The sequence below is a fragment of the Centroberyx gerrardi genome, chromosome 17 (genome assembly GCF_048128805.1).
Source record: "Centroberyx gerrardi isolate f3 chromosome 17, fCenGer3.hap1.cur.20231027, whole genome shotgun sequence".
In the NCBI taxonomy this organism is placed as follows: Eukaryota; Metazoa; Chordata; class Actinopteri; order Beryciformes; family Berycidae; genus Centroberyx; species Centroberyx gerrardi.
The window spans coordinates 22,734,733-22,761,784 of NC_136013.1; the positions used below are offsets into that span (position 1 = coordinate 22,734,733).

Here is a 27,052-nt window from a genome sequence, read left to right on the forward strand (position 1 = left end):
CCTGGCAATTATGCCTATTGTTTCACTGTCCCTCCTAAATCCTCCTAAATAACTTGCAGAGTCACTCCAGATGACTTAGACCTCCACCTGCACCTGCATTTCGACCTACCATTAGTCTCTCAAAATTGAAAACCTACCCCTCTGTTCTTTGTTGTTGGTACTTTTGCCCTTTTTCAGTTACTGCTAGTTGTTCTCAATAGGAGCATCAGCTAAATGTTGTACTTGTAAATGTGTTATTAGCAATGTTGAATTCCAAGATGGCGCCAAGCTAGTGGCGGCCTGTTGCAGCAGCTCTCGTTTGTTGCATTATCCTCAATGTGTCCTTTTGTTGTAATTCTTTTTCTGTATTACCCTCAATACTATGTATTTGTTCAATTCTTACCTATATCCTATTCTTTGATGCTGCAATGACCCAATTTCTCCACAGGGATCATTCAAGTTTCATCTAATCTAATCTAATGTAGAAATGTCAATGTTGAAAACTGTCCACACTGTTAAAAGCTAGAAAAATCAATAAAGCAGTAACTATCTTTTGACTTGGACCTTTTTAACACATTTAATACTAGGTACCGTTTTTGTTCTTGTAGGTAAAAGACAAATTTGGCAATATTGTGCTGTACAAAGATTACTTTTCCTTTCATGTCAAAACAACAAATGCAGATGTATTAGAATGAGGACAGCTTGTTTTTGCTCAGCATGGCTAGTTATTGTAATTTGGAAAAGATTAAAACTCCCTCTCAAGCTTCAGCTTCAATGTCTCTTTCATAAGTTACTGTAAGCCGTTTGAGCACCAGGAAAGGTAGGGGAAATAGTTGATTGGTTGATAGGTGATTTTAACAATTCATTTTACAGTAAGAAACAAAAGGGACAAAAGGCAAGATGGGTGGGGTTGTGACCAAATTATGTTTTCAGGATGAAGTCACACAGACAGGACTGAATCTTTAGAATCAAGACGATTCCTTTTTTGATGGATCATGAGGTGATCAAAACCAAGAACTCTGAGTCGATACTTGTGTCCCTGTGGAGAACGTCCTTCCCAAGGTGCCTTGGAGAGAAGGAACTTCTCAAGAACACGAGTACAGAGAACATCCTCACAGCTTGAGATGAACTGCTTGATGTCCATCAATTAAGACGCACAGCTGTTCCTTTTCCCAGCTGTGTCAACTGGCTCTGTATTATGGACTATAGCGCTGTTTGAACGTGATGCGTCGTTCGCGCAATGAATCTTGGGGTTTCTCATTCCTTCTCGTCGGCCAAGTGACCATCCGATGCATCCTCGGTTGGCATGTCTGAGATCTTTGTCCATCTGGCTCAACATGCTTTTGTTTTGGAATTGTACTGGTAGATATTACATCAAACACATCATAGAGGACATAAGGACACATATTGAGAAAGACCCAAAAGTCTCAAAAGCTTGATGATGACTGCTATCACATTATTAGCTTAATGACATCCATAAAGCTAAGAACCAGACTCAACTTGATCCTACCTGTGACTTGACCTGACTGGGCTTCCTTTGCCATGACTTGTGGCTTACTTGTGAGTTGAGCAAGGGTGAACTGGTCCCACCTCTAGGCCCTCTTTGGAGGACTGTAGCCACTTTGTTCCTGGCTTGACCCAGGCCCTGATTAGATTGCGTACACTTTTTGTGTTTGACAGCCTTGACACCATGAAAACAGTTAAACACAGATAAATGCAGGCACCACGAAAAAAAACAAAAATGCCCGAGTTGAGCATGCATTCCACTGTCCCAAGTCTATTTCTATTTCTCACAAAACCATTAGGATTTGGATGCCTCAAGCTCCACACAGCAGGAGCAACACTGCACCAAATCCACCTTCCCAGTTTAGAATTTTACCCCATACACGGTTTGGTGGCCAAGAGCCTTTTTTTACTTGGACTTCAATTATTTTTGCTACTCTATGCTCGCTTTATTGTATTATTTTACTTTCCAAAGGCAAATTTTGTGGGAAATGTGTGTGGGAAACATTTAAGCTATGATTTGTGCATTGGTAAACCAGCATACAGTGATTGAGAGTGAGAACATGAGTACAATATCCTCTCCCTGTACATTTAGCTAGAAGGGTGAATTAAGATATATAGAACAGTAATTAGGCTGGTTTAAGCATCATTAGCTGGTGATTTGTTAGAAGTACTTCAGAATGGACTGCTTGGTTTCATATCCAGCACAACGCTATGATATATGCTGTATTTTCATTCGTCACAAACTGAGAGATTCATTTGCTGAGAACTTTGAGCTGAGGCGGTTTTGCGTCGAAGGGAAACCAGACACCGTGACGTGCAGCAAGAGTGCACAGAGAGCCACAAATGAGACGATCTTAAGCCGCCTGCTGAAGTCACCGCCGGGCGCTGCCTCATACACAGCATCATGAAGTTGCATCACCACCTTGTCAAGCATGAAGTTCAAGTACATTGCTCAAACTATTGATGGGCCGTGACTCTCACACTTGACTCCGCTGGCAGCATTGGACCCAGAATGCTAACTTGAAGTATTTTGTGATGAGGAGAACTTTCCGACTTCAGGACCGCCGGCTTGGCCTCTCTCACTGCAAGAAGCCTGTTTCAGAAACTTTGAAAAGCAGGCTACCGCAGTGTTGAATTAAGCTCATTGCAAATCTCAGCGAGGGAGGATGGAAGCAATGCCGTGAATTCATTGAATGACTCTCTCAAAGGAATACATAACTTGGATGTAAGCTCAGCCACTATAATGGGATGTAAAGCATTGCGATGACTTCCAACATTTGCAGGGAAATTAATATCTCTCTGTGCAAAGCAGAGTCTTTCATTATAAACAATCTTTGTCCTTGATGTAAAGTCTAACAGAAAGGTTGTGATAAATCATATAGCAGATGAATAATTTGCGGCTTCTTTCAAACGTGTAATTTTCAGCGATGTATAGAAACCACACTTACAATACTCATTTAATCAGTGAGGTAATTTGTCAGAGTTTAAGCAGAGGCTGCAGTATTCAGTCCATACAGTATTTTCGGCCTTGTGTAAGGTTTGATAGGCTTTTCCTTTCCTTCTTGTTCATAACTGGGCGGAAGGGAAATAGTAGGATTTTTGGAACAAAAAGGAGAAAAGCAAGAAGGGCATCCCACAGCTGGAAGCTATCAAAGCAAAACCTGAATGACAGACTTTGATAAGAGCAATTGCTGACCACTAACTGAGGAGCCAAATGCCACACTTATTTCTGTAGGAGTTGACAAACATGGCATCTGCACAGGATCACAGCTTGCTTCAGTTGTAAGTGATGGATTGTCATCAAATTTTGTCCCTGTAATAAAATATAACAGCACTTTAGTCCTTATTTGAACGATGGCTATTGTAGCTTCTTCACAGACAGGGGAAATTCTAAGAAAGCTTCACCTATTTTTTCTCTCTAGCAAATATCAGTGAAGTTCCTAACTTAGATTTTACATTCAAAAAGATGTTTGTAATTTGTTAGGTCTTACTAGGAAAACTAGGAAATTATTGAGAAATAGCAGCAACCATAGTCTTACATCTATCTCGCCAGTAAATGGAGGGTGTCACGGCAAAAACTTGTATCTTTTGCATAGACATAATGGAAACATCACCCAAGGTTAAAGAACTGGATGTCATTGGTTGTACGCTTTGAGAATGCCACATACTAACCCAGCCACAACATATGATAGTTATGAGCCACCATGACCTGGCAGGAGAGTTTTCTTTCAGACAACCAACTGTACTGCAAGGCCCACATTGCGATCCAGTTTGCACTCTTTACCATCCATCAAATCCGACCCTTCCTCACCCCCAACGTTTTAGTAAATACTGTCTTCAGCCACTGCAAATCATCAATAATGCTGCAGCCAAATGCTCTCATGTTATTCCCTTCCCTACACGCTTTCAGCTTATATCAAATTCAAAAACCTGGTGCTGGAATACAAAGCTGTGAAGGGATACGCACCGCCATATGTCCAATGTGTCCAGACCTCTTTTCAAAAAGTAGCTCATGTCATCTCTACACACTGTTCTACCTCGCTCCTTAGTTCTTATTCTTTTCTTTTCTCAGTATTTCTCTCTAACATGATCATTTTATGCTCACAGGAATACTATGAGAGCACTTTGGTTCTGACCCTTGTACTCCTTACCATCAGTTGCATATAATTTTGGTGATCTAGGAATTTGAGCTTATTCTGCTGTTGTACTCATTGGATGTCGCTCTGAATAATTCTTACACTGATCCGGCTGGCCCAGTCTACACGTCAGAGTAAAACATATCATCAGTATTATCTGATAATGTTTTCTCATAGTACATGATGATTGTTGCATATAATTCCAGGACCTGCCATCTTTGAGATAAGTGTCTAAAAGATGCAAGGGGAAATGGGATGAAGTGTGTTTTCAAATCAGTCAAGCGAGTATAACAGAGACTCTTAGAATTTCTGACTTAGTCAACTGTGAGCTGGTTTACTTAACCTTGGCAATGGGAAAACAGCTTTCTCTGAATATATAAATAGCGGGTGGGCAGACACTGTGCACACAGCATTTAAAACTAGCAGTGATAGGGTGACATCTTTAACTTGTTTATGTAAAATACCAAGGCATGGCTGGTTATTTCAACTTGATTATCCATGCGATTGTATTCTGCATCATCCCCACAAGTGTTGCAACTGATGAAGCCAGACATTTCAACTGTAAGTAAATCTTTTTGTAAATCCTTTTGCTGTTGCTGAAATGCAAATGCAATTTTTTTCATGTTCTTTCAGTTTTTAATCATCGCCACCCAAAAAGTACCACAATGTAAGATAATGGTGAACTAACACAAATGATATGGATAGAGAATTGATTTAAATAGAATATAATCAGACACCAATCACATCCCATATGTCTAGGGTGAGATCTCATTTTTGCCTCATTTTAATCAATTTCCCATTCATTTTTCTCATTATTCTTTATTTTTAGTCTCCACATATCATGCAACTGAGTCATATAATGCTTAATGAGGAGAGGTGGTTAAGTAGGTGACTCATAGACTATCAGCACAATCTCAGACAGCCATATGGTTTTAAGATGTAATTTATGCATAACTGTGCATAAGGGCTGAGCTAATCCAGTGCTGGGGCCTGGCAAAGCATATAATGTTACAACTAGTAAGAGACATTTGACTTTAGACTGATGAATGTAGGCTGTCTCCTAAGTTAATGTATGCAAAGTGGGTGATTATGACACGAGCCTTACAAAACCGGCAGAGAGGTGCAAAATCATTAAAACCATTGTACATGTGCAAACCTAATTCTACCTTTTACAAAAGAGAGAATGGAGGAGGGACCAATTGAACCAAACTGGGTGTATAAAGCCTCTTTGTCAGTGCAAATTATGTTCACATGACAATGCAATTAAATTAACAGATGGATAAAAGTGCTTGTCAGGGAATTAGATTGTTCCCGTTTTAGACAGAAAAGATCTGTGCCACATGGCTCGGGGAAAAAAAATAAAAACTGAGCCTGTCATGAATGATGTAATTCCACCCAGCTTGAGTAAATGTAACTGCTTGAACAAGGATCCAGAATCTTTTCATTAGAAATATGACAAAACACATTATTTAATTTAATCCATGAATATCCTTTTGGCAAATCTCCCTCTAACCCTTTGCCAAGTGAAGTCACACTGAGACAAACCTGTTTTTCAAGTAAGGCGAGAAGGCAGCGCACAAGAAATTAAATACTGCACTTAACAGCAAAGAACACCACAGGCATAACGAAAATAAAACCAGCAGAGCCTTCTCAATGCATAAAGGAGCAGGGATGGTTTCTAACCATTAATCTAATAAGCAATACACTCGCACAAAGGATGTGTCACTTTTAACACACCTGTGTGTCTTCGTTGGGACAACACACACTTGTGTTACTTTTCAACACAAGATATGTTAACAACAACACATGTTGTGTTAAAATGTATTGTCATTAACATATGTTGTGTTGAAAAGTAACACAAGTGTGTGTTGTCCCAAAGAAGACACACAGATGTGTTAAAAGTGACACATTCTTTGTAAGAGTTAGAAACATACAGTACAGTAGCTTTCAAATAACACCATTTAGTCCAAAATTAAGTGCTATACATTTACATACATTTCTAGTTTTTTTCTTTTAACTTAAATAATAAGACATTGATGTCTGTAAAATTCTCTTTCCTTTGCCCCCCTCCAAAGGGTGTCAGAGGTCAGCTACAGGAGCGTTTCTCAACCTTTTTCATATCAAGGCCCCCTAATTTAGTCCACATTAGGGCCACGGACCCACATTTGATTAGATTTTTTCTCTCGGACCCAAATCTGAGAATAATTTTAGTGTTAGATATGATTTTGTCCAGAATTCCATGACTATCTGTATTGTAGGTAGAGAGATAACAGTGCAACTATGATCAAAACAGTCATTCTTCTACATTCTCTAATTGTTAACTTCTTGTAAATGAAATAATGGTGAAGTTTAACAATTCATCAATTTGCTGGGGACCCCCTCAAGGACCCCGGGTGGTCCCCGGACCCCACGTTGAGAACCACTGAGTTACAGAACAGTGTCTCTGGAGCTGGTAGGGATTCAGTGTCTTACTCAAGGACACTTCAGCAGGGTGGATGCTTGCCATAATACTGGCACTTTACTTGAGTATTTCCATTTTGTGAGACTTTCTACTTTTCTTCCTCCACTACATTTATCTGACAGCTGGAGTTGCTAGTTTCTTTGCAGAATAAGGTTTTACATGCAAAACATAGAATAAGCTCATAAAATATGTTGCATTGTTAGAGTTTAAACTCCCCAACAGTATATGGAGCAGTTGGACCTACAACATTAAAATACTTCTTACATAATTGAGACGATTAGTCACGTCTATCTCACACCAGTTGTTAGAAGCTGAGAATTTTCTTGTCTATGGTTTCGTTTGTTTACAGTAATTATACTGTCTCAAAATGAATGTGGTAATGATTTATTGATGTTAAAGTGCTACACGTAGCGCCATTAAAGGTACGCTCTGATATACAAGTTGTGATTATCAATTTGGTATGTTTGATTTGCATTTGGTGTGAATATATGCTGTTTTATCTCATTTTCATGCTGCTTTTTCATTGCGTGATACATTTTCCAGCATCTACCATCAGGGAGTTGCTTATCTCTTCATATCAAGAAAGCCTCCAAATGGTAGATGAAGCGTTGCTCCAAACCAGGCAAAGGTAATGAACCGGTGGCAGTCATACTGTAATTACCATCTTGTCTCCACTTTAAGCGAAAGAATATCTTGTGAGGAAAGAAAAGAGGGAACCAAAAGTTTCCTTTTATCTACCAATTCTTGTGAATTGTAGACGAAGCACATCCAGGTCCCCCTCGCATGTGTTTACATTCCTCCGGCAAGCCGAGCCCGAGACCCTGGAGATTTCCCGAGCTGCCGAGGTCTTTGAAACGACTCTGCAAGTTTTAAAGAAAAGAGCGAGACTGAGATATAAAAGGGATCTCAGCGTATCAGGTACAAACGAATTTCACTCTTTCATTTCATGTAGATTAAATCCAGAGGCTCTCACCTTGCAACGACAAGAGAAAGAGGCTGTTGGTTCTTCATTTTAATCGATAAACCACAGAGCTAACATCACAAAGAACACTGTTAGCATGTCAAAGAAGGATTGGTGCATGGGTCACTATATGGGTCACAGTCTATATCCACCCAACTGGACACCAAACCCAAATCCAACCAAAAACTCTGCTTGTTCCAATGCCACTATTCTTAAAGTGATGTCAAACTTTGGCAGTACCATGGGTTGTGTAGCTTCCTGGCCATGATAAAACCCCCCAAAATTGTCAATTCTCTGTTTACAATTACTGGTAAACGTACTATATTCTTCATTCCATTGGCATAAGTTTCCTCCAATTTCGGTGTTCCACTTGTTCAAACTGAAAGGTTTAATAAACATAAACAAAGCGATTCACTTAAACACAATTCAGAAGCATGACTAGTTTTTTTATATATTGTCAGAATCTGCTTTGTTGGCGTTCCTTTATGTGCTGGAAGTGTGATTTTCAGACTGTTCCTCCATACAATGGCAGTAAATGGGCAGAGAAAAAAACACAATTCTCCAGTCTCCTCTACCGGAGCAACAGATAGCAGAGAATCACCAATTTGGGGGTTTTATCATGGAGGAAGATACACAACCCAAGATACTACCAAAGTTCAACATCACTTTAATACTTCAATATTTCACCCAAACTGTAGAGAAACAATGGGATCTATGGGATTTGGACCAACTGCTACATCCCCATACAGACCTGTTAAAAAGACAAAATGGGGAGATTCTCAATTCCCTTTATGTGAATCCTTTCAGATTTGATATTCTCACATATATGTGGAGGGTAGTCAGGTTTGATCCAAATGAAATGATAGTGATTCTAGATTATTTTGCCTGTGTTAACTTTACCATATCACTTCTCAAGAGCTGCTTTCATGGGACGATGTGGAGCTGATTGCAGACCTGTCAGGGTGTCCGCTCCCCACTTCTCCAGCCAGCTGCCTGCAGCAATGCCATTTCGACAAGTACCGCTCCATATCTGGCCTCTGCAATAACAGGTAGCTAATGGACTCTTCTTATCGCTTCTCCACCACAGGGCCAACTAAATGTTTATAACACCCAAACAAAAGATGAATATTGCATTTGGGAACCAATCACCCATATGGCAAATTATTTCTGATGGCAACTAGAAATATCAGTATCAGCTGGCAAAGAATAATTACAGTTTTAAGAAGACACTCAAGAGTGAACTGATGAAATTTGCCATATAAACTTTGATTTTATTTCATTGCTATTATTGCTATTATTTTTTTTGTATTTTTAAATAATACTTTCATAACTGGATTTAGTTTGAATTCATTTGTTTCCTTTAACCTTTTTCATTACTATTGTTATTTTAATCATCTTATCATTGATCATTTGTATTGTATTGCGTATTTAATGACTGGCTGTCATTAAATTGGCTGGTAATGGGGATCCTAATAAAATAAATAAATATGTGCTCAATAAATATTGGTCAAATGGAGTCAAAGTGTACCACTGAAAACCTGAAAACTCTTGAATGTTGTTATCTTAACAAAAGATACACTCACCATCCATAAACATATGCATGACTGCATGTAGATGCTGTTGCAGACAGGTTCTGGATATGTTTTTCTCTATAGGAAAAATGTGTTAGCTCCCCACCAAGTGTTTTCAGCAGTTTTAACAGAGCATTTCATTATTATGACCCAGTTTTCACTAAAATAGAGCTATACACTTTTCCAAAAAAACCTGAGATGAAAAAAAAAGACGACTCCATAGTCATTTACAAAATCATCACTCTACTGTTTACTGTTGTGGCTTTGTCTTGACAAGGCCCAGTAAACACAGTCATATCTGTCACCGCTTTTGAAATCTTCACTTCCACAATAATTAGTCTGGGAAAAAATAGCAGAATAGGTTAACAGCCTGAACAGTCATTGGCTGCTGGAGTGTATTCCTGGCTGTTGCTTATTAATGCTTATACAGTCAAGTTGATGATTTTTTTTTAATTTTTTTTTTTGCATGATTGCATGCCTGTTGCTTTTACTTTCATGTAAAATCTTATTTATCACTGCAGAAATGCAATACTTTTTTCAAAGTACTGTTAGAAAATCACAAACACAAGTCTAAAAGAGTGAGAAAAGGTGTTCCAATTGAAATAAATACAATCTATACCTCTACAGGTTTTGGTCGTTGCTATATAATTAACACAGGTAGCCTATTCTTGCATCTGCATTGCTGCATTTTTTACCTTAAAAAAGGTGAAAAATTATTTTGGATTATATCAAATCTGCCATTCTACCTAACAGGCAATTTACATAATCTGTGATTTAAAACACTCAAATTTTTAAATGAAATGGATTTATATAAGTTTCATACAGGTGATACAGGCTTAATATATGACCTGCAATAGATATGTATGGCACTAATTTAGGATAAAGATACAATTAAGATAAAATAAGATGAACCTTTATTGATGCCTGTGGGTAAAGTCGGCCAATGTTGTAGGAAAAAGTAACAGGATACAGCAAAGAAACATGAAATATAAATAAGAATATAGGAATCATTTAGTTATAGTTAGGTTTTTATTATAAAAACTGTTATATAACAGCAGCTATACAAGAAAGGAACCACTTTGTCAGTGTTCCTCTACAGGTTTGGCCTTTCTTTTGCTGTAATCTCAGCAAACTCCTACCTCTGATGTCTCAGCCAGCAGCACTTTCAGCACCTTTAATTGATATTAATTTGACCGTGGAGGAAAAAATAGACTATTTTGAACTTTTGCAAACCTTGGAGGAAAAATAATTAATGTGAGGTTGGTTGCAATCCAAGAGGACATACACGATTTTGCATTGCTGTCTTTTTGGACATGCTTCATGATTCTTTTTCCAGGGAAAATCCTCTCTGGGGAGCAGCCAACACTCTCTTGGTCAGATGGCTTCCAGCTGAATACGAAGACGGAGAGAGACAACCCAAGGGCTGGAACCGTGGACGGCTCTATAATGGATTCCAACTTCCCCCGGTAATCTACAAAACGCTAGTCTGTAGGACACATAAGTCTTGGTGGAGAAATTAGAAATGAAGTGAACTCACCCCGCAAACCCAACTTAATATAGCATTCCATTTATTTATATCTGTTTTATTAGAGATAAAGTCCACAGCAATTTGGTGACAGCAGCACTGTGTGGGAGATGATACTGATTACAGCCGCATTTGTATTCAGTGGCCAGTGCCTTTAAAATAGACTATTTCCATCACTAGAAAAGAGTTACTTCCCAGTCATATGTATAAACATTATTTCTCTCAAACAGCAGATGAAAATGTTTCGCACTGATATTTGCATTGAATTTCAGGCTTAATGTATGCACTCATTACCCAGACTGGGGTCCTTTTAATGAAAGAACATATGCATGAATATGCATCAATTGTATCCAACCTGCAGTTTACCTCTGTAAATCAAAGCTATAATGTACTCGTCTAAAATGTTTTAGATAATTAATAAGCTTTAAATAATCTTAACCATCCTCTTTTTGAAAAAAAAAAAAAAAAGTTGGGTTTGGTGAAATCATTTCCTGGACTCTTGGGAATTACATAACCCATTTTTAATCAGCGTCCTTTTTGTTGGAGAAATTAGGATGTGACAAAAGCAGCTTGCCAGAATATATCATAACTCCTTTGTTGAGCTTAATCTATTTATCTATTCATAATTTATCTTAATGATTATGGGAATGAGCTCGGAAGCTATCATCCATCATAGTTGGCTAATCATAATCTCTGACTGGGCCATGATAGGCCTTCCCCAGAAATGATGTTCCCTCCTGTTAATGATGAGATCATAAAAACTGATAAACTGATAAACTTGACTGATAAATGGCAAGCCGCTGCACAGACAAGTTGGGGGGAAAAATGCATTTCAATATTAAACATGGTAAATGGGGTTGCAATTCTTCCGAAACGACTACTGTCATCAAAAAACATGAAATCCTACTATGTTAACAGGCCCGGGACGTCAGCAAGAAAATAGTGAAGAGCTCTACTAAGTGGAAAGACGATGCCTATTCTCAGTTGCTGGTAGAATGGGGCCAGTACATGAGCCATGACATAGACTTCACCCCTCAAAGCAATAGCAAGGCTGCTTTCATGGAACGGCTGGACTGTTTGAACACATGTGAAAATGTACACCCATGCTTTCCTATTGAGGTAAGACAAGAGCACAAGAGTTTTCTATACTTTTTTCTTGTCCTGTGTCTTATAATGCAGTGATTATAGCAAAGTCAGAGATAGATAGATAGATGGGTGGGTGGGTGGGTGGATGGATGGATGGATGGATGGATGGATGGATGGATGGATAGATAGATAGATAGATAGAGTATTTTATTGTTCTCAAAGAGGATATTTCTTTATTCAGTCTTTGGAAAGACACAAGAACAGTACAGCACACAGAAATATAGACATATTGGCACTAGAGTGCTACAAAAACAATCACACCAAAAGCAGTCCAAGATGTTATTGAGGCAATTTGTCCTAATTTCTTCAATGTCTTTTCTACAGACACATGACCCGTCTGGTGCCAGAAGCTGCATGCCTTTTTTTCGCTCCACACCAGCCTGCTTTGTGAGTTATGAGTTGGGCATTGAACAAGCTCTACAGCGGCAACAGCTGAACAGCATCACGTCATTCATGGATGCTTCCTCCGTATATGGCAGCACCCCGAAGATGCAGAGCTCCCTCCGTGACCTCTCCAGCCCCGCTGGGAAACTGGCTGTCAATGACCAATTCACGGATCCTAAAGGTAGGCCCTACATGCCTTTTGTAGCCAAAGATCCATCGCCTTGCCTCCAGAATCCCAGGGATCCCCAGGTGGAGAGAGTGGAGTGTTTCGCTGCCGGAGACACTCGAGCCAATGAGGCTCTGGCCCTGACCTCCCTGCACACGCTGTGGCTTAGGGAGCACAATCGCGTCGCAGAGGCACTGAAAGGTCTCAATGACCACTGGAGCGCGGAGACTGTGTACCAAGAGGCCCGCAAGATTATTGGAGCACTGCATCAGGTATGACAGAAGTGTCCTTACTGCTAAACCACAGGTACCTTATTAGTGATTCTAAACCAGCATTCTTGCTTGCTGCCATGCAGAGTAGCCTCCACTTTTCCATATTATGCACTATGCCCAAAAAGTGACAAGAGTTTTTCCTTTTATAGCCCTCTGCATTATCAAAAAGTCACGTCTTTGTCAAAACCCTAAAGGGGTTTGAAATTTAAGTGCAAAGATGGCTTCTTAAAATGTGTTTGGTTAGCCATTAGCCTATGCAAAGCAGCTTCCATACTTTAGTTCTTCAGATCTGAATTGAGTGCTTTTAATGGTGAACTTGTGCGATTCGGTTCCTCATTCATCCCAGGACAATAATACACAATCTGAGTCTCAAAAAGAATAAATGTTGAAAAAGTCACAAATGCATTCAATTAGGATGATGATTTAATTGACGTTTTAAGGAGATATTGTGAGAATAATTCTTATTTAATATGTTTTCTTGTATTTTGGGGAGGGTGGAGATTTCATAAGGTTGAATTGCTTTGCTCATCTATTGTTTACTGAGAGAGGATCCAAAACTGAAATGAGAGCATTATCAACATCAACAAGTGAGTGTAAACAACAATTATCGAATCAGAGCAATATCTATCTGGAAAATGCTTGTGTTAGAAGAATAGTAACAGTGGTAATGAAACATGTCAGATCTGGTACATGTATAGTCCTAGATGCCAAGGTGATATTAGTTCTGCTTGCTTGATGTAAAATGTTCTTGACCTAAGAAAAGCCCACATCTAATGATAAGTTTGCAATGAAGGTCATGGTAAGATGGGAACCTGCTGTCAACTGTGTCTAGAGTTTCTAGAGAGAAATGTCACTCCTAATTGTGGTTCAGTGAATGAGCATGAGTCATGTTGAAATCCCATTAGAGGTCTGAGGGACAGGTAAGTGTTGTCTATTGACCATAGATCTGTGGTATAGACCTTCTAAGTTCGCCTCAGGAAATATGGTTGATAAGGTGAAATTTGAAAGTGGTGGCAAAAATGATGATAGTGATTCAGGGCCGATAAGAAAGGGAAGAATAAGAATGAGAAATCAAATGGAGATGAGTATATTCTGGTTGGTATGAGGGCATCTAGGAACAAGACAAACAAAAGATTCACATGAAGAAGAGATGTGGGTGTAGGAGAGATTGGAGGTGCTGAAGTCAGTAAAAGAGACAAGAAGTGGAATTTATGTGACCAGTTGTGATTTGAAGGATCAAATAGAGCCGGCACTACTTTGACTACAAACGGGGGTCTTACTGTTTGTATTGCAAAAGACTGGGTCTCTCTCCACAGCCAAGTCATCCCCCATGGATAAATTATGTTTCTTTTTAACACCATTGACCGCCTCATAAATAACACACACTGTGTTGTTTCTATGCCCTCTGTTGAGAACTGCAAAAAATTCTTATCTTTCTTTGTTGATAAAATGAATACAATCAGAGCTACTGCAGAGCTACCCCCTTACACCTCCTTATTCTTGTCCTTTTTTACTACACCGATTTGCACCTATTTCTCTGCCTGTTTTGCTGGATTTTGTTTCACATATGCGTTTGTCCTACAGTCCCCTCAATATTTTACCTTCAAGATTCTACAAAGAGGCCCTAGATACTATTGACCCTTTTCTGCTCACTATAGTAAACCAATCCCTTTCCTCTGGCTGTTTTTCCTGAATATTTTAAAGCAGCTTCTGTCCAACCCTTTCTGAGAAAACCCGACCTTGATCCTGCCCTACCCCAAAACTACAGACCAATCTCAAAGCTACCTTTTATATCTAACATTTTAGAAAAAAATGTTTGTAAGCAACTTCTCGAAATAGAGGGTAAAAAATAAATTAATAAATTCAACTCAGGTTTTCGGCAAAAGCACAGTACTAAGACGGCTCTCCTTAGAGTTACAAATGACATGCAGTCACATCGGGGGGAAATTTCCATTTTAATTCTTCTAGATTTAAGTACAGCTTTTGATATTAGTGGCCATTAGTGATGGATCATCTGAGGAAATGTGTTGGGATATCTGACGTGGCACTTGATTGATTTTCATGCTATTTATGAAACAGGACGTTTTTTTTTATCAATTGCTGACAAGGTTTCAGCTTGTGCTCTTCTGACTTGTGGGGTGCCTCAAGGGTCAATTCTTGGACCCATTTTATTTTCCCTGTATATGCTTCCATTAGGGCACACAATCCATCAGTTTGGCTGTGTCTTTGATCATTGTTACGCTGATGATACACAGCTTTATGTATTCGTGAAACCCAGTGATCTAAAAAATGTATTCGCTCTAGCTGCTATCAAAGACTGGATGACACAAAACTGTATTCAGTTAAACTGAAGAAATAAAACTAAAGTTCTGGTCTTTGGCCCTGATCAGACTTCAGAAACAATTTACCAACACCTGGGTCCCCTAGCCACAAATAGGTCTGTTTCTAAAAACCTGGGTGTCATTTTTGATTTTTGATTCTCACTTGAAATTCGTCTTAGTTTTCCATGATTTAGAGAGAATCATCCACGCTTACGTCTCCTTGTGCCTGGACTATTGTAATGCACTATATACTTGCTTAAGCCAAGCAACTGTAGCCTGGTTACACTTAGTCCAGAACTCCACAGCAAGATTACTAAAACTTTGCAATAATCTCATACTTCTTGATTTTACACAACATGGCTCCATCTTATATCAGTGAATTGCTGATCCCTTATAAGTCTGTCAGGCCCCTTAGGTCCTCTCAGCAAGGTTTCCTAGATGTCCCACGCTTACGACTTAAACCTAGAGGTGAACCGGCTTTTGCTGTCCTGCTCCCTAGTCATGGAACAGTCGCCCCCTGGGGGTCAGCTCAGCGAACTCTGTTGAGTGTTTTAAATCACGCCTTAAAACCTATTTGTGCTCTAAGGCATGTTATTGAAATTTTTGCTTGACATGATATACGTTTTGTTTTGACCTGAGGTATGACATTTCCTTGTGTGTGTTAGTCTGATGTTGGTGTCTTCTTTTGTGACACTTTGTGACTCAGGTTTTGAAAAGTGCTATATAAATAAAGTAAACTTATGAAGGGGAAATTGGGTAGCCAAGCAAGACTGTATGAGTGTGCGTCTTTTAGAAGCTACAGATGAATATTGCAATTGTGTGTTGAAGAAGTGTAAATTGATGTGACAGTGTGTCACAGTACATGCGAGGAGGTGCACTGTAGAGGAATACAACTTGTAGAGAGAGAGAGAACACAGAAAATGGTTCCATTGGTTCCATTATGAATGGAATCATGACTCAGAATCAGTATGGTGTCCACAAAGGAGAGGAAACTAGCACAGGCAGACGGGGTTGTGCCAAAACCTTGACTACAGTTGAAGGAGCTTTTGCACTGATAAAGCCAGATTCCTTGTATTTATTGCTATTATTATAAACTGCTGGTGGTAGAAATATCACAGGAGAAATGAGAAATGGAAGATCTTGAGAGAGATGTCCATCAACGCAGTCCCCATGCTGTAGCTGAGAGTACTATTAAGATTGAAACCTATTTATTAATAAGTCTTTCTTTTACGTAAAGTTGCAGTACACTCAAAATGTTCTTGCAGTTCAGACCATATTTTCACTCTATGTGGCTTTATACTATACATGAAGGTCCTGCTCCGTGATTTGTTACTTTGATTAAAGCTGTCTTAGTGCTCCACTGAGGTGTGAAGTCAAAGTGGAGGTAGTCATAGGTATTGTTTGAATTGAGAAAGTGAATGAGCTGCCGGGCTCCAACTTACTTTTCTGTAGTATTTTTGAGAGGAATGGAAGATTGGAAATCGGTCTGTAATCTTTGAGATTTTCAGGGTTCAGTTCGATCGAGTTATCAATAACTGCAACTTTGAGTGACTCAGAAGCAACGCCAGAGGAAAGAGATTTACAACATTAAATAGAGATGGCCGTAAGGCAGGGAGTTCTTTCAGTAATTTGTGCGGATGAGGTCTAAAAAATAATCACAACCAGCTTGGAAAATCCCTGCATTGGTACTGGAGTGAAATGTGACTATCTGGTCTGACCAGGCTGGGATGCATCGCAAACCTGCACAGGGTGCAGCACAGGAAATCTGAGCACTGATGTTTTCTGTTTTCTCACTGACAAAAAAAAAAAAATCATCACAACTCAGGTGAAGAGTGCTAAAGCCCCATGTGCTTGTTTGTGTATCTGTCTGTGACAGCCCAGAACTGGTATCTGAGGAGTTCAAGTCATTCATGGAAGAAAACAGCTTCCATGAACAGCTACCAGTGGGTGATAAGGCCAAGATTTGTACAGACAAGGAAGCAAGCGCTCAAGTCCTCTTCAAGTAAACAGTCAACAACTGCGCTTTCCAGTTATTGTACACACCTCATACTACTCTCGTGCCTCAGCTATGCTGAGGAGACAACTCCACACTCCGCTTGACCTCCTGTGACCTCAAAAGATAAAAGAGCTTGTACAGACTCAGCTGAAAGCTCAAGTGCAGAGATTAGTGAAAGCAAAACACTTACATTTCTCAGCTGGAGACAAAGTCCTCAGCTAGAACTCTGCCAAAGGCACACATTGGATTCCAGAAACCATTGTGGCATAAACAATCCTCACACAGTGTAAACTGGTGATCACCTTATTTACAGAACACATGTAACACAGTTCTGGTTTCCATGATGACTTGCTTGAGCCAGCAACCTATGATCCACTGCCAATAACCTACCAGTGTCAGCATCAGTCACCTAAAGAACCACTGGTTCGAAATAGCCCCAACACTGGTTAACATGCAACTACTAGTCACAACTAATGCTATCTACTACTAGATTTGTTAGCTACTGTACAAATCTGATGTGTTTACGACAAGATAGCGATGGTTAGCTGACCAGACACTATGGTTAGCTAGCTAACAAGCTGACGTTATCTAAACATAAAAATCAGATATATCAGTGGTGAAATGATCAGTTCCAGTCAAAATCAGCACAGGAATTAACCATGTCTACTCAATTCTTTTGAGACAGCCAAATTGTACATTTAGAAACACAATCAAGCTGTTTACAGCCACACTTGCCCAAGGGTGCCAGCCTTGGTGGATTAGCCTTAAAGGATAAGGCTGGTGTTTTTTAATGCATTGCTTACCGTCAACAAATCCTATGAAAATAACAAAATCAACAATGCGTTTGCTCTACTCCCGTTACTTTCTGACTTCCCCTGTATCGTTTTTAGCCGTCAACCCAGAAATAATTGGCTCCAATTGTAAGCTAAAAACCTTGAAATACAGCTCACAAAGACATAGTTTCAATTTTAAAAATCGCTGTTACCACGAAAAGTCAGGCTGTTGTAGTTATTACCAAAGCAAATTCAAATGGGAACAAATTCTTCATTACGCCAGGGACTATTTTCAGTGCTACGGAACTACTTTCCTGAGATCGCAAACGTGTTTACAGCCGGCTTACCAAGTTATTTGAGGAAAAAGTCGGCCGGCCCGGTGCATCGTGATGATGAAATACATATATGTTGCCCAGAGCAACGGCATGGCTCTGTGACGTGTTTTTAACTGTTTTTTTAATACAATGGAGTTCTATGGCTGCTGGGACATGGCTTCATTGGGCACCGGCTACATGGACGAGATTTGTTGGCAAAACAAAATCATTGCTGATTTTGTTATTTTCATAGGATTTGTTGACGGTAAGCAATGCATTAAAAAACACCAGCCTTATCCTTTAAAGCTGAAGCATGCAATTTGTGCTTGCAGTTGGTGATTGGGGGTGGGGTGGGGTGGGGTGGGGGGGCAATTTGCTTGTGCAGTGCTGTTTTGGAGGACTTTTTTCACCACCAGTTGCAGTTGCATCACAACTTGATTTATATAAATATATTAGTGAATAAGACAAAAACTCTGAGCTCTTACCTCATGCAAATGAGGGGCAGAAAATGTGCATATTGCCTTACAGTGCAAGCTTAGTGAATCTGGACCTCAGTGTCTTACTCAATGACATGTCAGCAAGGCAGATGCTTACTGTCACAGGGACTTGAGCTCAGGCCTCTACTCACTACACTACACTACACTACCTCGCTGCACAACTGCAACTTTGAGAATTCGATACAGCTCTGAGCACATACGGACATACTCAACCACCTCCTACCCAGGCATTACTTCTCCCAGACCAGTACTCAAACAGTCTTCACAAAGAGACAATAGTTACATTTATATGCACAGAGAATTCAGTTCTTAACCCAGTTCCTCAAGTAACCTGATTTGGGGTCGACACATGGAAACGTCATAACAAGGTTAGAAAAATGCAGATAAGCTCATACTCCAATTATGAGAAACCTGGTTAAGATCTCTGGAATAGTCCCATATTAAATAGGTTGTTATATGGAAACATCTTACTGCTTTCATTTTTGGGTTTTGCCATAGAGTCTCATAGCATTATGACTACATTTTGACTTCATTACTTTTAGGATACTATTGGGATCATCATGTCTTTCCTGTGTATTAGAAGTAACCTACTGCTCAGTCAGTTATGGAGGGGCTAGCTGGCAGCTGAACCATTTTTCATTCTTTTTTTCTTGTGGACTATTATCTCTGCGGACAGGACACCACAGGTGGACAGGAATAACCTGTTGACTGGTTTATTCATCGCAACAGTGAAACTCAAATGCAGGATATCAAAAGTTTATGTAAGCAGCTTAACTTAAGGCCTTAACTGGAGTATGGCCAGTAGCCAGGTTACTCCATGCATGCAAACATAGCAAATGTGACTGTTCACCTGCCTTTAAGTTCTACTTCAAGAGGAGACAGACTACCGCACCTCCAGATAGATTGACACTGTAGTCTAGTGACTAATCCTGAAATGCGACCAGAATTATTTCCAAGGCTAAATCTTGGAACTGAGTCAGTCCACGCTGCGTTCTCCCGTCTCGGCTGATATGTTGTGGCTCAGCTTCAGATTTTGCAGAATTCTGCTGCCAGGTTATTGACAAATGCTAAACACACAGCATAAGATCATATTACCCCTGTTTTGCTTTCTCTATATGGATTGCCTGTTAGAAGAATTTCAATTTTATTGATTACTTTTAAAGTTTGGTTGAGTCTGGACCCATATCGGTTGTTCCAACCTTATCAGCTGGATTGCAGCCTGAGATCATCAGGAAGAGACCTTCCGGCCATATTTCTTATTGTTATGACTGTTAAGTACTTTGAAATTATGTTTTGAAAAGTGCACAAGTAAAGATATTATTATTATTATTATCATGCATTACTGAAGTATAGTGAATATACAATAATAAGTCTCAAAATTAGAAGACTTGTCATTGTTTCTCAGCAGGCTAGGACTAGGACCAACTCATGAATGTGTCATCCCCCCTTCTTTCTCTGCCATCTTTCATTTCACTCTACTGTGCCCCGTTAGCAAAATAAGAAAAGCGTTAAAAATGTAATCTCATAAAGATTGTCTCAGACTTTAAGAGCCGTTTCTCTTCTACTTATCTGAGCCGAATCGAAAACAGCAGTAAAGTGATCAGAAAAATATATGGCTAATTGCATCACAGAGCTTCAAACGTGAATGGCAGTGAACAACTTCATCTTGTGAAGAAAAAACAGGATAAAAAATAACTGGAGGCAGCTGTTGTAACATTAGTATCTTCAAAGCAACCTCAGACTAAAAACTAAATTCACTGTCTGGTTTTGACAGACGATTTTGCAAGCTGCATTTGAAAGCTGCATGGCACTAAACGTGATCCCATTAGTGTGTGTGTGTATGTGTGTGTGTGTGTGTGTGTGTGTGTACGTGTGCGTTTGCGTGTGATATGTGTTAAGATTCAGGTGGTGAACTGAGGCCTTTATAAATAGTGATGAGGACAGATGAAATCCTCTGTGGTGAACTGTGAGGGAACAAATGTGCAATCATATGTCCAGGCTCCGGATATTATAGAAATATCTCACGGGAATATCTTTCAGCTCTATGTGTGTACACATTCCCCAGATACGCTTGATCTTTTCAGAGGAGGATATCAGGTGGCATATTAAGTTATGTTCTCATCCTATCTCCATCAGATAAATCTTGTGGTTTCACAGCATGGTGCACACAATCCTTAGATTCTAGATTTGCCGTCATCCTACTATAAATGAGTAAAACTCTGTCCGTCTGTCCGCATCCATTTTGCTCCTCAACGGGTTGGCCAATCAATCTCAAACTGCACATGGTCATTGAGCATTGGCATAGGCAGGGACTGACGGAGCTGATTTTTCCATTTTCACAAATTTACACTGTTTATGCGCCTTTTTGGCAAGTCTGCGCGGAGTTGTAGTGCGCGCATCCCCAGAAGTCTGCACATAGTTGTGGCGCGCGCATCCCCGGGTAGGGACTAGTGACTATGTAAAGTTTTTTTTTTGCTTTGTTGTGATCCCTACCTCTCTTTTTTTACCCCCAGATCATAAACATGCGAGATTATGTTCCGAAAATTATTGGCCCAGACTCTTTTGATCAGTACATCGGAACCTATGAGGGATATGATCCGACCATACACCCTTCAGTCTCCAACGTGTTCGCCACTGCCGCGTTCCGGTTTGGCCACGCTACCGTCTCTCCAATCCTCTCGAGATTGAACGAGAGCTTCCAGGAACATGAGCGCTTCCCCCCCTTGAGACTGCACGACACTTTCTTCAGCCCGTGGAGATTAGTCAAAGAAGGTCAGTCCTCTCTTATGAAGCTGCCTATTGGAACTAATAGGGTGTTTCTGTGTGCACACTAAACACACTGTAAAAAAAAAAAAAAAATGTAGAGGGAATGAAAAAAAAAATCTATTTAGGTCAGCTCCAGTGTTGAAACTCTCTCTTAGTCTAATTATTTGTTGGATACAATTCAAGTGACTTATATAAGTTAGACCGTTGAATAGACATATTTTTACATATTGCGTATGCCAACATAACGCCCCGTTATGTCATACACCTAGCACATGTCTTCAACAGACTGCCTCCAGTCCCAGGAGACTCATTAGGAGGTACAGTAAGCCCTCTTGCAGACGGCAGAGACTTTTCTCAGTGATTTCAATACATTTTTTATGTGCGTACACTATTTCATCCATCCTATGGATGGACTATGTTAAAACGCTGACAATACAATGGGGTCAACTCTAAGACCATGATTATAGAGTGGTAGGCACAAGTGAACATATGTAACTTTAGCTTCATACAAATGTTCTGTGTTATTGGTTCCATGGAATTTAGTGTGTTGAGCTCAGTATGTAAGTATGTGGTATGTAAGTAAGTGGCGGTCACTGAAAAAGAATGGGTTCAGTGGTTGATAGTGATACTATGATAGTGATAATAGCGTTATAATCTTCAACTCCTTAAAGTTGCACTAGGCAAAATTGTTATGTAAAAATACACCTGTCTTATCAATCTAAATCACAAGTGGGGCTGCAAAATAGAAGAGCGTCCCATCCTCACTAATTGAGACACTGTATTTGTGCTATTTGCCCAAATGAAATTTCACATCATGTCATTTCTGGGTTTTGAAGTTAAAATTTTTTCAAACCTCTTGCTGCCATTTGGAGCCACCACATGTGGAATTGCCTAGTGCAGCTTTAACAGGATGTTAAATCTAAGTTCTTCTCATGTGCACTTGACGTATTCCAGCATACCACAAAAACAAACTTGTTTTACATGTTGACTATGACATAGTGTTTTAGCAAGGATGCTCTTTGTGTTTAGGTGGACTGGAACCGATCCTCAGAGGTTTAATAGGAACTGCAGCAATAGCCGTGAGCACAGACAAGCTGCTGGCAGAGGAGATAACAGAACGGCTGGTCGTCCTCAACATACCACAGAACATGGACCTGGCCGCACTGAATCTGCAGAGGGGACGAGATCATGCCCTTCCTGGTCAGACCCAGGCTTAGGTTCATTACAACCCATCTGGGCCTGTCAGTGAATAGTGACAATCAGCAATGCTCTAATGAGCACCAAAAAACATAAAAAAATATTTCCTTAATAAACTTTTGTCAATACACAAGTCTAATTAAGTTTCCAACAACGCAATCTGTAAAACCTTTCACAAACAAGGTGATGTTTACAGGTATTATTGACAGACTAACTTGAGCTTATTCTATTAGCAGCTTGTCTCTCAAGTTTGCAGCTTCCTGCTTCCATACTCATCAGCTGTGCAGTACAGTGATGACCGTGGGAACCGACAATATACATAACTATGTAATTGCTTCGATTCACCTCAATATACACTTTTTAACATTGCAGAGCAAAAACAAATGGAAAAACTCAGCATAGTGTACTGTCTACAAACAATGATTTACAGTTTTAAACCAAACCTGTGTGCAAGCCATTGATTTTCCCCTATATGAAGAATGGGAAGTTGGGTTCACCCTCTGAGCATTACAAGTCTGACAGGTTTGCTCACCAACTATGTTTGATTTGGCTTTTCAGAGTCAGTGAAAATGGTATGGTAAAGCCAGAGATTGTGCCATCTAGTTTAGTGTTTTTCTGCCTTTAGTCATCAGGCAGCTTTGCACTTCAAAACGTAGATTTGAACAGAAGAAACACTTCACATCGTAGATTTGAACAGAAGAAACACTTCACATCGTAGATTTGAACAGTATAAGCACTCCAAAATGTAGATTTGAATAGCTATTGACACTTCAGAATGCAAATGCTAATGTTTACCGATGTTTCATTTTCATGCATTTGAAATTCTGTTTCAGGGTACAATGATTGGAGGGTATTCTGCGGACTCAAGCAGATAAAGACACAGGATGACTTCGTAGAAGTGGTGCGAGACAGGAGGGTCGCTGAGAAGATTCTGAAAATGTACAAACATCCTGACAACATCGATGTGTGGCTTGGAGGACTTGTTGAAGACTTACTGCCTGGCTCAAGAAGTGGCCCCCTGTTCTCTTGCCTGATTGGAAAGCAGATGAAAGCGCTTCGTGAGGGTGACAGGTACATTTTTGTTTGCTTAATTGTTTAAATATGCTATGTATTGTCCATTTTATGTAATGCTAATCCTCACTATCTAGGGGGGGGTTGATGATGGTGGGGTGGTATGTAGACTAGCAGATCCAGCTTTATGTCTTCAAGGAGATTTCTTGGTCTACTAGATTCATGGATCGTCCATTTCTGTTTTTCAGGTTTTGGTGGGAGGTTCCAGGTATGTTCACCCAGCAACAGAAGGATGAACTATCAAAGTCTTCTCTATCTCGCGTCATCTGTGACAATACCGACGTAAGCAAAGTCCCTCGCGATGCCTTCACATTCGAGAAACACCCTTCTGCTTGCCTGTCCTGTAGTCACATACCATCCATGAGTTTGGAAGCTTGGAGAGAGGAGAAGAGCAGAGGTGGGCCTGATGGGTTGTAAGACCTGTTTCCCTAAAAAACACAAAATGTTCATGTTCTGTCCAAATCCAGGTTTAATGTAAGCCACATTGGAACTATGATTCTCTTCTGTCTTTAAGACATGGATTTTGTTGTTCAGCTGCATGTGATCGTGAGACAACTTTTATTACTTGAATTCCAGAGTTACAACTGTGTGGCTCTCCAAGAAAGATAAAGAATGGGGATTTCATATTGTCCTCTACGCCTGGCAAGCTGGTCGCTCAGTACTCCTGTTACCATGGTTTCAGCTTAAAGGGTGCCGCTGCAATTGTTTGTAAGGGAAATGTATGGATTGATCAACCCCCACAATGTATAGGTAGGTGAACTTTTTTCTTCATAGATTTCTTGAATAGTATTCATTTGTGATGACCTCATCACGGTGTCTTCTGTGGGTTCCATTGTTAGTTGGTTAATATAGCAGTATATCCTCATTGAATATTGAAATATGCACAACATCAGCTTTGGAAAGATTTAGTCCAGAACTGCAGACATGTCCCAGCACATGAAATATCTATCTGGTATGAACTATCCTTGGGCGTACTGTAGAGCTCTTGTCTGGCCAGAGCTTTACTGCTATCTGCTGGTACTCTTAGAAAAGGAAACAGCAGGTTAGTCTCTAAACCAGTGGCTCTCAATGAGGGGTCCTTGAGGGGATTCCAGAGTGACTCCAGCAAAATGAGGAAGAGTTTAACGTCACTATAATTCACTCTGAATTATCTGACTTAGAGAAGGTATATGAACAACTATTTTAATGAAGGTTTCTCTCTCACCGCTATTATCTCCCCACGTTCAGGGTAGACAATTATACAATTCAATGCTAAATTAACAACAAACATCTTACCATATGGGGGTCCTGGGGACAAAAGCACATCAAACGGGTGTCCGTGTTCTAATGTGTGTCTATGGAGGGTGGTGGGCCAATATTTGTGGGTCTGTGACATGAAAATATTTAAGAACCCCTGCTGTAAACCATAGCAAATACAAAACGGACCAAAATGAGTCTGTTCAAGTAATCAGTACATAGTTAAATTTAACCCTTAGGCTGGTATACATGATCATCTTTCATTCGAAAGAAATCTCATACATGGGAAATGCCCCTTTTCCTGATCAGTCAGCATATAAATGTGCAGCTTTGGCAACAACATTGAAGTGCCTAATATTGGTCACACCTTGAGTTATTATATCAATAAGAAATAGGGTTAAAAGACATTTCCTTCAGTACAGACAGTAATGACACAGTACTGCAGCATGCAGGTATTCAGTCTACTCAGATAAAGGTATGATAGTACAACGGGATCTGTCACTATCTGTTAAGAGAAAGTAGGTAACGACATCTGATTGAAGAGATGTTCATGACAGGTTGACTGACTGGTTAGGACCAACAGGACTACATGCATTACTACCTACTGTGCTATAAAATAACTCTCCCTTTTGTTTTTTCAGGCGATCATGACTAAGTTGTTAGCAATGCAGCAGATCCAGAAATGCTTCAAATATTCAAATCAAAACCTCATGGAAACATCCCCTACTTTCCCTCTTTTTGTTTATATTTCATTGTTTTGCTGGTGAAGAGTTGTGTGCTTTGAAATATGGAATGAACTTACTACTTTTTACTTTTTTTTAAATTAGGTTTATTGAATGGCAAAATGCCAATTTAGTCTGTAACTAGTTTTTAGAATTTTCTTCTCTATTATTGATTTGGATAGTTTGAAAAGTATTTATATCAGTAAGTTGAATTATGATCAGTAAAAATGTATACAAACTGTACTGTAAATCAAACCACTGTTTTAGTTATGTTTTACCCATTTCACAATTTTTACGAGACTTACAACTTCACATGAAATCACAGTATCAGCACAACTTTCACTGTTCGGAACATGCAGCCCTCTTGGCAGCTTCTGCGCACAATTTGACCCTCACACCTCTACAGCCCCAACATTCCCATATAATCTGTTTTTTTATAATTAATTGTATATGCTGCAATAAAAATCAAAAATCAAAATTATCTAATCTAAAATATTAATTCTAGTGATTCTCAAGACCTGCAAAAAACCTTGGATGAAATTCATCATTCAGATCTTGAAAAAAGCTCAATAAATGTTTACTAGTCCTCTTGATTGTTATCAAAATAAAATATGATGCATTTCCTTGTTGGCACTGTATTGGATCATTGACTCACTCTCTGTGAACTTGGTATTATCCCACATTCGACATTGTTATTTATAGCACAACCAGGCCCTGTGGAAATGTTTTACAATTTTAGAGCATGCCCGGTTGTACATACGCTATGTTCAAGTCACCTCCACCTCCTCCTCCTGTGACGCAAAAATGATCTTTTAATGGAGGCTTATTCAAATAAAGAAGACACCAGAACCAGATTGGGAGCCCCAGAAGGCGAAAGACAGCCCTGCACAGAAATGTTGATGAAGGTGAAAATGTCTGTGGGTCCCACCCATTTTACATATGTGACGTTGTCATGGGAGTCTGTTTGTGTGCATGTGCGTGTGTGTGTGTGGTTGGGTTGGCATCAAGGAGCAAGTTTCTGTAGTCAAGATCATATGTCTCCTGCTGTATTCTTCACATATTCTTCTTACCACTCCTTTATTTCGCATTTGAGCAGGATTCCCACTGCTGCATTTTACAAAGTGCGAAATCACCTTCATGAACTCCAGTGTGGCAGGGTTACAGTATAGATTTTCCAGTATCGATTTTGATAAAATGCAATAACATTTACTTAGCAAACATTTTCTACAAGTTTGTCACACAGGTGCTCTATAGACCAAACAAAATGACACCAACAGTTCAGCCAAAAGCAAAGAAACTGTAATTGAAAGATATGAGTTAAATGTGTGTGTGTGTGTGTGTGTATACTATACATGCAGGGCATACACCAGAGCATCTAGGAATGCTTGGGCAGTGCCTTTGTTAATTTGCCATCTAATGGTAGTTTTTTGAGAAGAACTGATAAAATGGATCATGACTAGATAAAACATGATGAGAACGATTGCGTGTAAAAATGGTAGAGACACTGGTAGTAGTTTTTGATACATTTTGTGCATTTAAAGCTCTGTGTGAT

The 27,052-nt window shown here is 39.6% G+C and overlaps 1 protein-coding gene across 1 annotated transcript; it reads left to right on the forward strand.

Annotated features, from left to right (window-relative positions):
* Positions 1-967: 967 nt before the first annotated feature.
* Positions 968-25,539, forward strand: tpo (thyroid peroxidase). Its single transcript, XM_078289351.1, has 14 exons — positions 968-1,076; positions 7,126-7,210; positions 7,340-7,500; positions 8,460-8,592; positions 10,451-10,580; positions 11,558-11,758; positions 11,978-11,988; positions 12,133-12,607; positions 21,022-21,280; positions 22,304-22,474; positions 23,305-23,542; positions 23,731-23,939; positions 24,119-24,292; positions 25,420-25,539. The coding sequence occupies exons 1-14, from the start codon at positions 968-970 to the stop codon at positions 25,431-25,433; spliced, it is 2,370 nt and encodes a 789-aa protein (XP_078145477.1). The 3' UTR covers positions 25,434-25,539.
* Positions 25,540-27,052: the final 1,513 nt, after the last annotated feature.

What these genes read in the sequence shown, in the direction of transcription:
- tpo (XM_078289351.1), top strand. Translation starts at nt 968, where the DNA reads ATGGATCATGAGGTGATCAAAACCAAGAACTCTGAGTCGATACTTGTG. An exon ending in AAGGGATCTCAGCGTATCAG is followed by an intron (nt 7,501 to 8,459) that starts GTACAAACGAAT and finishes TCACTTCTCAAG; the next exon opens with AGCTGCTTTCATGGGACGAT. An exon ending in GAGAGAGGAGAAGAGCAGAG is followed by an intron (nt 23,940 to 24,118) that starts GTGGGCCTGATG and finishes CTTGAATTCCAG; the next exon opens with AGTTACAACTGTGTGGCTCT.